Here is a 10,736-nt window from a genome sequence, read left to right as displayed (position 1 = left end):
CCAAACATACAAGCTAATCACCACTAGCTCATCTGCTTTACCGACAGTACCAAAATGCGCTGGAGTAAAGAAACTCAAAACGCACTTCACAAAACTTCACACTTCCAGCCTACTCAAATAAACGTAGCTCCATTAGGAAAATGGCAAAATACACACAAGCCTGAAGAAATATCCTACTGGCCCTTATTTTGCACCATTTAATTTTTTTTCAAAAATAAATAGCATTCAAAAAAATGAAAGTTATAGGATGATGATGTTGATTAAGAATATCTAAAGCTTAAGAGTGCATCATCCTCACAGAACACAGCAAGCAACTAAAGTACTTGTGAGCTAACCACTACCTACCCTTGGATTCTTTAAGTCCCACCATTACCATACATGAGCAATTCACCAACATCCCTCTGCACTACACCCATTTGCCAAGCATCTTCAGGAGAGCGTTATTGCTTTGTTCCTTTCACCAGTAGCTCCCGTTTCTCTTCCTGTGTGTTATTGCCAGTGAAAAAAGACAGTAAAAACTACACTATTTCTCTCCTGGAGCTGGGGGACTTTTAGTGTATCTGTTATTTCTCGATTTCTACTGTTTTCTTTTTTATTTTTTTTTTTTTAAATCTGTTTTTTACTTCTGCTTAGCTCTGTCCAAAAGTGAGAACACAGCTCAAAGCAGCAGCCAAGTTGCAGCAAAGAGCATGCTGGAGGTGCCACCTGGTACTACTTTTCGTATGCCACCTTCTGAGTGAAAGTCTTGTACAAACTCTAGAAAACAAGCTGGAAGGTACATCCCTGCTCCCAGGATTCAACTACTACAGGTAGTTAAGGTACACATATTGAAACCAAGATCACAAATTTAGCATTTTTAAAGACAGAAAATAATATTCAGAATTTGTATCCATAGTCTGTGTTCAACCAAAGTTTCCAGTACAGAGGGTCTAAATGATCTCTGATTTAACATTTGCAATTTCACAGATTCTTTAACACCACCTCATTTCATGCAAGGAAGCAGTATCATCATGCAGCCTAAATATTTACTACAACTTTAATGGAAATCTTTGCCTGATTTTTTTTTTCTTAAATTAATGAAGAGCGAATATTGACTGTACTTCAGGATTTTTTCCTTTTTTTCAGACAGATACCCAGCTGTAAGCAATTAGAAACCATTCTGTAAAGATAAAACTGTTCCTATAGGAAGACTGCAATCAGTCATCACTATACAATATTCTCTAAGGAGAATACAGCAACGAACTGACCTAGATATTGCTGCATTTTGCTGACACAGACAATTTCTGCAGTATAATACAGGGGACTAGGGGATCCAAAAATATTTTTTCAATTAAAATTTTTGTACATACCACATAAAGACACAAGGTAAGTCAAACACAACATCAGTACTCTGAAAAATGACAAATGGGAATGCAAGGTTGTGTGATGGGGGTTTTTCTTTTAAATGATATTACGAGACCTGAAAATACAACTTATTAAAATATCAGTATTCCTTGGGCACATAGACTTCTTAACTTTTTAAATTAATACTTCCAGGAAGTTTTCTGAGGTTGTGATTAGCTTTATCATAGCTATCCTCACATTTTTGTAGAGAAACACCATCACCAAGAAACAGAATGCCCAGTTGGCAAGAGCTCCATGACTTGCGTGTGCTTTCAAAGTGTCATGTAATTAAAATTTAAGAACAGATAACCAGTTATAATACTTCCTCTGTTTGACTTGTTTACCCTACTTGTACTGCATAAACAAATATAAGTGTTAGGAAGAATCATTTCACCACATTTCTACTAGTTCTCTTCTTACACATTTCCTTTAAAAATATATATAAAAAAGTCCTACTATTAGCACCTCCTAGCATGTTATTTTTCATTTTAAAAGAGAATAAAAATAAATTTTAAATCTCATTCTTTTGGTAGTAAGAAATAAAAAATAAGCAAATAACATTAAGCACTGACCATTTGCCAAAGAAACTGAAGTTCACATTTGACAACGGTATCTAAGATTTCTCTATAGACGGAGACTAGTTATTATTGCTTCAGCTGCCATTTTGACCTTTTCAGACATTTAAATTCAACTGCAGACACCACAGAACTACTTTAATTTCTTATACTATATATAATACTGCTTCTATGTGCAATAAGCACAGAGCACAAAACTCAGTGTCCTAAATTGAAAGCTTTATGTATATGCCAGAGAATTTTGACTAAATAAAACTGTATTTAGACTGTATATGCCAAGATTACATAGCTAGAAATTCAGAATTTCAGAAGCACTTTTGGAGTGGTGTAAAGGAATAAAATGTCATTAGCTTTAAAAAATTATCTTCAAACTCCACTGAATTTAAACCTGACATTAAGTTGCACCAGAGGAGATTTAGACTAGATAATGGGGAAAATTTCTTCACTGAATGGGTTATCAAGCTCTGGAACAAGCTGCCCTGGGAAGCAGCTGAGTCACCCTGGAGGTATTTAAGAGATGTGTAGATGTGGTGCTTAGGGACATGTTTTAGTGATGGACTTGGCAGTGCTAGGTTAATGGTTGGACTCGATCATCTTAAAGGTGTTTTCCAACCTAAATGACTCTATGATTCTATGATTAAGTTTACAGTATCATACAATAACTGAGAGGCAGGCTGGAGGCATAAAACATTTAATAGTTTGTACGGGGGCAGCTGCATACCAGATAGTATACCATTTTTTAAAACATAAGAAATAAAAAGCCTGTATACTGAAATGGATGTAGCTGCAGGTATCACTACCTCAAATTTGCTACATCCAAAGATAAAGTTTGGCATTCTTAAAGTTCAGCTGAATCAATTTTAGAGCAGCAGCACATTTATATCTTTCAAAATCCAGGACAGTTTTACCTGCTACAATTAACTCCTATGTGTCCATGCCCATATTCCTCTCAACTCTGTTTCACTGTATGATCTGTAGACATTCCAAACTAACAAATATACAGATTTATTTTTGTTTATTAACTCTACAGTCAACACCTTACCTGTTGGCTATTACAAACAACTTTCTTATTAAAGACCAGCTTGAACACATTAGATTCATTTTGATGTTTTCAATACTTTCACTAGTTAGTGTATGCACACAGAGCACATGGAAAAAAAGTATTTATAAACTTTTTCCCTTTGAAACATATTCATTCTCATTAACAATAACAAATTATTAACAATAATAACAATCCATACTACCTAGAATCATAAATTTCCACTATTTGAGAACTTTCGCATGATGGTCTTCCAAGCATTTAATGAGAGTTCACTGTCATTACATAATTGTTAAACTTGCACATCTGATACTGCCCTTTATTCCATATCATCTTATTAGCTAATATATCAAGCAAATCACTATTGAATTATATTTTTTTTAGTGAAGAATAACCAAATGCAAAACATGCCTCTGACTTAAACATTTTTGGAAGCATACTAACCAAAGCTTACACAAGGCATACTTCTGATAAAAATCACACAATATTGAAAAACAGTAATAAACTTCTGCTTAAGTTGCACACTTTCTCGATTTTGTGTACTTATGCACATGCTGTACATGAAAAGAAGCAAAAAATTTATGCCATGTAACAAAATTTCAGTCTAGCGTAAAACACACCTCATTTTAAAACGTGAAAATATCTACTCTGAGTTCACAGTTCCTTTATTATCTTATACTATAGGACATCTGATGACATTAAAGATGAGAAAAGTTAATCTTGTTTCATTAGACTTTGTTTCAATTTATTATTTATGTTTCTTTCCAGATATCAAAATTACTCATTTAAATAAAGTGCTTTCACAAACTGTAGAGCTTAGAGAAGTCAGCTGTCTTCATATATACTAACCTCAGTATATGTATCTTCAACTGAAAAACATTCATAAATAGAATTGGTTTTGAAGAACAATATATACATTAAGCTGCAAACTCACTATTTAGAGGAATACACATTACTGAAAGTATAATAACCACTATAAAAATAACAACTATAAATAACATTTCAATGGCAGTATAAGGTACTACCTGATCCAATAGTTCTCCCTTTTTCATGGGTTTCCACAGATTCTCACAAAGAAAATAACACAGGGAAGACTTCCTTACACATCAGTTTTCTGCAATATGACTTACCAGCTTTGCTGCTTTTCCATAATCAATCCATCTGACGGTAGCAAAGTTTATTGACTCTGCACAGTTAAAACCATGGTTGAATCCTGCATGGTATCCGTATGGGAAAGTGATCACAAATTCTCCTGCCTCTTGTGTAACCTACAGCATAAAAACGACAGAAAAAAACCCTAAGCAAACCACATTATAAAAGCAGTTCTTCTCCTGATGCAATGAAAAATGTATTTGCCTTTGAAACTACCATGAAAGATTTTTTCCACCTTACACACAGTTGTAATTTAATGCCAGCAGAAACAAGATACCTGAGATAATATTGTTTACTATAATCTATTTACTGTTTACCATACATCACTACATGTAAAACATGGAAGTACAGCGAACTAGAGAAGACAGTGCAAAGAATATATCAGTCTTCTTGCTGAGAAGAAGCAGAGACAGGTAGGGCCAAAATACCCACAATTATCATCCCTACATACCAGCAAAAATTAATTCTTGACTAAACTATTCTGCCTACCACCTGAAAGTGTTTCTCTAGAATGGCACCAGAACTTTCCTTGGAAAGACTGGAGAGAGATCTTCTTCTCTCCCTTCTCTCCCATACTCACACTTTTCAAAAACCATGACTTGAAGACCTGTGACTGAGGGCCTCATTTGCCTTTTAAGTTACTTACTATTGATGATCGAGCAAAAAGTAGGGGAAACTCTAAGTTCATGAGCCTTAGCAGTTAAAGAAAATGATGTTGTTCATCCCAAAAGAACACACTGGCTATGTTTGGATTCCTTCAGGCAGTACCTTTAAATCATTTTGGACAGGAAAGGAGGAAGAATTAATGACAACTGCCCTGCACCAATTCTTCAGGCTTACACCTGTGGCTGTGTGTTTCCCCACCACTTACCCTGCCTCTGCTTAAGCAATGACCACCAGTGTCAGCCATGATGGCTGCATCTGGCTGAAACTGGACTTCGGGGACTCGGATGGCAACACAGTAGCCAAGGGGCCACCTTGCACAGTGACACAGACATCCCGCTGCTACACAAATATAAGTCAGTCACCTTACTCTATACACACCCGGCAGCCCAGGGCGCCGGGAGCCCTCCTGCATGGCAGCCGGCTGGACACCGGCAGTTCCCCTTGAGTAGGGATGCACCTCCCAAGGGTCCTCCTCAAGCTGGAGAGATTCCTTATCGCATCAGATACTCGGTAAGTGAATTGGGAGCAAGTGCACCAAAAGTTTGTAAGCTCACCTAAGTGATACAAAGGACTGACTGCACATATGTAATCCTGTACGCATGAACTGTTGACCGAGTCTAGGACTAACTCTGGGTGCAACCTCACCTTGACTCCTGTCTGAGGGGTTTAGCACGCAAGGGGGTCCTCTCTGAACCTCATGACTCAATGCGAGGGTCTCCCAAACAGCTTTGTCTGTACCCGTCCTCTGTGCAGTACCTTGTACCTTGCTGTCAAATCTAGTTAAACCACTGTCTCATTTACCACTGAACTGTGTTAATTCACCGTTTCACATCAATAAGAGTATATATATAGCTGCTTCTCCCATGTGAGTGAAGCACGTCACTGTCTTTCCACGACTAATTGGCATAGTTGGCAGGATGGCAAGTAGTTTCACTCACTGATTATTTACAGGGGCATGGAGTGAATCTCAGAAGTCTCACCTTCTCAGATGAATGGGCTCATGACAACTGCCATAATTGGGAAGCCCTTGAAGAGCACCTAAAAGTAATTAGGGGCTGCACAAAGGATGAAAGGATGGAAAAGAGAAAGGAGTTATCTGCAAGGTACTAGGTGATAATGCTCAAAATGCCTGCAAGCAACCCCCTACATGGGCAGAATTAATACATGGCACTGCTAACTGTAGGGGTGAAATGGGCTCGGATGATGCACCAGCCAAAAAACAGAACCTGAAACCCGGAGGAGGAGATCATAAGGTAAGACCCATGAAACAGTGAACAGAAATTAGATCAAAAGGAAATATTTTGAAAATCCCAGACAGAATCTCAAGAACAGAGAAATGAGTTATGGAGGAATGCATTAGCCCTAGGCATTCCCAGAGCCACGACTGAAGATCAGCCTGTTGGTTTTATCTTCAGTCTGATCGAAGCATTCCAGGTAACAGTGACAGAAAGGAGTTTATTCCAACTCCTACAGCATCAGTCCTAAAAATGGATACTGCCAACCCCCTCCTCCCCATTAGGGAGGAACTGCAGGGCTTGTAGCAAAACCGGTAATGTCTGGAAGGCAACTGGGGTTGCCTGTCCAGAAAGCAGAGGCTTATCAGTGGATAAGTGATGATGACCCACACATTTTTACTCCAGTTGGTTCTCAACGACAATTAGTGAAGTTTTTAATAGACAGGCAGAGCACAAATTTCAATGCTAACAAAACATGATGCCAAGTCTGGGCAATTAATCCATCTGGATGGGAAAGAGTTGAGGTTACTGGTGTGAATGGAGTGAGCGTTGTGTGTCAAATTGCCAAGGTCAATCTATGGCTCCTGAGTGAGCAGCACATGGTGGCTACTTGCTTTGCAGTTAAAAAACACCACAAAAATATTTTAGCTTTTCGTGTTTTAAGCCGATTAACCTGGCACCTGCCGCTTGGCAGCGTGTGGTCCTTTGGCTCAAACATCAGTTGCAACCCTGGCAGAAATCAGGAGGCTACAGTGTGTGTGCTGCATGCAGCCCCTGCACTCCCTGATACAAAAATTACTGCCATACCACAATACCTAATTTCTGATGACGCATTCAGAAATGAAGTGGCATTTCTGAAGTCATAGCCTGTTTGGAGAAACAACAAATTATCTTTAGAACCACCCCTCCATATATTTAACCTGTCCAGCCAGTTTGAAAGTCAGGCAGGAGGTGGCGTGTAACAGTTGACTATCAACCCCTGAATAATAATACATTTAGGTTATTGTTATTTATGGTTTCCTTGAAGGAGGAGAATAAAAAGTTTGCTTTCACTTGGGAGGGAATACACTATACCTTTAACAGACACCCACAGGGGTATAAACATTCACCCGCAATCACTCATGCCACACTTGCTGAACTTCTACAGACAGTGTCACTCCACTAGGATGTGAAACTGTACATATAGATACGTGATATTCTTACTGGAGGAACTTCCCCCGAGAAAGTGGGAGAAGCAGCAGCAGCAGTATGCAAGCACTAAATAAAGCAGAAATTGATATTCCACGTGGAAAATGGTAGGGAACAAGTATTAAAATTTTTAGGTACTTTGTGGATAGCAGGCAATGCAGTGATTTCTCCAGATACCTTAAGAAAAAATCAAAGACCTTCAAAGGCCCCAGTCAATGAAGGAGTTAAAACAACTGATGGGAACTTCACAATACTGGAGGAAGCATGTACCTGTTTTCTATCATTTCCCATCCATTATACTCACAGAAAGGTAAATCCTTGAGTGGAAATCAGAACATAAAGAGGCTGTCAAAACTCTTAATTGAAGAATTAAAAGCCCATCAGTCATTGGAACCAGTACACATCTGTGACCCTACTGTAGCCAAATGGGGTTTTGCTGAACAAACTACTTACTGTAACCTGTTCCAAACAGGCCCTGATGGACCAATATGACCTTTTTTGTTTAGCTTAACTGGATTTAAAGAAACAGAACAGCAATACTCTGAATGGGAAAAGGGACTTTTATAAGACTTTAGTCCAAGCACTTAAATAAGTTGAAAAAAATACATCAGGGGCAACTGTGCAAACTAGGCAATCATTTAATTTACCAGAATCAATCCCAAATTCCCAGAAGGAGTTGCACAAAAGCCCACCATGAGAAAATGGTATGCCTACCTAACAGGAGTTGCACAAAATATGCAATATAATTGAAGGACACATTAAGGTTTTGAAATTGCAGATGCCCATAAACATAGACCCTTTAATGTTACAACAGCCTTTTAAACCTTCATCCATTCTGGATGCACTTCCCCTCACTGAGGGTACAGCAACAGAAAATATTTGGTTTATCGATACTTCAGCAAAGAAGAGTAAATGGTAAATGGCAATATAAGGCTGTTGCATTAGACATTACCACTGGCAAACAAGTGGTAGAAGGTGGTGAAGCCAGTTCACAAGTAGGAGAAATAAGAGCAGTTGTTTTGGCAGCACAGAATGGAGACAGTCAGGACAGCCTGTAATAGTCAATCTACCACCCATCAGCACTGTGCCTATGGCCTTAACTAAATCTCATGGCCCACCTGCCTGGGAAGCTACCAATAGCAGTGGTGCAAAACACAGAATTAGTACATAATGGATTTTTCCCTATTTTTAATGAGGTATCCTGTTCAGACTCCCCAACAAGACTATTTTTGCTTACAGAACCCTGCAGGATGGCAAATAGAAAAGCTGTGTTCATGTTACCATTCCAAACCCTAACAACACTGCTTCTCCTAACTCATGGTCAAAGAACCCTGGAGTGGCCACGGTCTCAATATCATGATAAATACACTGGGAGTACGAAAATACAATCTGGTAAGGTAGACAGAGCTTTCCACCATAGTCATGCATGCAACTGAAATCTACTTAGAAAACAAATGGAGCTGGGATAAAGATGAAGCTGATGATAAAGCTCCCTGACTTTGGGGAACAGCAGGGAAAGAAATTAAAACAGGATGCTGGATGATCAATGGGCCTACCCCTGAGAAGACATCTCAGATTTCTGTGTACAACATTACATCAAACCCAACAGCAAAAGAAAAAAAAACCTTTGTGCCTCTGAAAGATTGGACTGGTGGTACAATTTTACCTTAGTACAACCAGGTTTTGTAGTCTGCTTCTGGGCTCATTATAGCATGGGACTATCATTAAAATTTAAAATAGACATTACTGAGCCTAGTATAACAACATCCACCCTGATCATAAAGGATAAGAAAACTAACCCCACAAATTTCTGAAATTGGACCATATGTGATCAAAAATACAGGCCAACAACAAGTGTTATTTAATCCATCATGGTCTCTTAAAGAAGTAGAACTATTGATGCAAATTAGTATCTCCAAAAACCAATCTGTTCAGTGTTCCTAAGTATGTCCTATGCAGGATGGTTAGCATAATTACACGGGCAAACCCTCACCTCTCTAAGACAAACAAGGAGAGCTGTGACTCCTATCACAGGGACAAGATTAGGTGTCTTAAATACCATAGATGCCAAAGTATTAGTAAATAAACTGAGCACAACAAGTGATTTAAACAAATTAGAAGACCTGCTACAGTCTTTATTTGTTATCACTGGGAACTAACCAATGGTTCCTATCGAACGTATTGCCTCAGTGGGAAAGAATGAAAGGGACCACCAACTGATTGTGGATGCACTTGATGCTGCCCAAAACAATGTTTCTCCAGCTGATAGTTGTATCCAGGCTCAACTGTGGATGCAATCAGTGGTAGCAACAATTATAAAAGAAGGTGAAGCGGGCACCTTACCCACGGAAATTCAAAAGGTAATTTGGGATAATGCAATTAAATTTGAAAAGAATTCCAGTCATGATGGTATTTAGTAAATTTTGTTTATGAACACATCAAGAATAAGGCCACAGTTTTTATATAAATAATACATGATGCTTTGGTATACACCATATATCTAATCATTGTGCTGGTATTAAATCACAATGGAACTTTATCCATTAGAACACAGCATATGAGCCCAATGAAACAGAAAAAAATGGCAAACTACTTATGTTAACACATGTGTTGTATGGGAACAAGGATTTATTTGTGAGAGTAACACCAACAAAGCCCAAGATATTCCTGTTGACACTGAACAAAATGTTTTTCATTCTGAAAAATGATGAAGCCCCTGAAACTGTACTTGTATATACTGGAAAAGGAGGTTTTAGTATGAGAACCCTTTGTGACTGTATATTTGTAGATAACATTACTGTATCTACAAGTAATCACTCGAGTATTTGTGTTTGTAACTACACTAAAATTATGGGATGTGATTTTAATTATCCAGCTCCTGTTACATCTTATCAATTGTTACAATCTAATTATACATTGAGTCAAGATTTATTGCCTTCCCCCATCAGAATGAATCGTACATTGGTGAAGAAACTATTACAACACAATGAGCTATGTCAATGGCTAGAATGCATCCAAAACAAGGAACACAAAACTAATTACTGTGTGTCATGATACAGAAGTGATACAACATGTCTTGGAAAGGATGAAGAAGGATGGAGAACACTATTGGAGGGAAAGCCTTCTTGAATGGTCACTATTCTATAGGAGTTTTTAACTTCATGCTTCATCCAGCTGTGATTTTACTAATGCTTACGTTGTACGTAAAGGTTTAGTACATGATAAAACAAAAAAACTTCCAACCACCCAAAACATACAAATTAATGCATAAAAAATAGCAGTGCTTCATTATCTACTTATGGTAGATCTATAAGCACACAAACTACCAATATACTATTTATGGCACATAGGCAAGACGTGACACTACCACCCCTCTGTGAGGGTAAGATGAATTGCCCATAGTCACAGGGAGGAGTGTGGCAGTTTGTTTTCCCCTGCCTCTGCTTAAGCAATGACCACCAGTGTCAGCCATGATGGCTGCATCTGGCTGAAACTGGA

At 38.3% G+C, this 10,736-nt stretch overlaps 1 protein-coding gene across 14 annotated transcripts in view; it reads right to left on the bottom strand.

Moving 5' to 3' along the window:
• Positions 1-10,736, bottom strand: part of KDM4C (lysine demethylase 4C) — a 308,684-nt gene that overhangs the window by 210,000 nt on the left and 87,948 nt on the right. For all 14 annotated transcript variants that reach the window (XM_080372288.1, XM_080372287.1, XM_080372289.1 and 11 more), the window contains one exon: positions 4,128-4,265. In XM_080372288.1, coding sequence (XP_080228414.1) covers positions 4,128-4,265 — 138 coding nt within the window. Of the gene's footprint in view, positions 1-4,127; positions 4,266-10,736 lie in introns of those variants that run through there.

Source organism: Falco punctatus (genome assembly GCF_963210335.1).
Source record: "Falco punctatus genome assembly, chromosome: Z".
Lineage (NCBI taxonomy): Eukaryota > Metazoa > Chordata > Aves > Falconiformes > Falconidae > Falco > Falco punctatus.
This window is presented reverse-complemented; position numbering and strand designations above follow the sequence as displayed.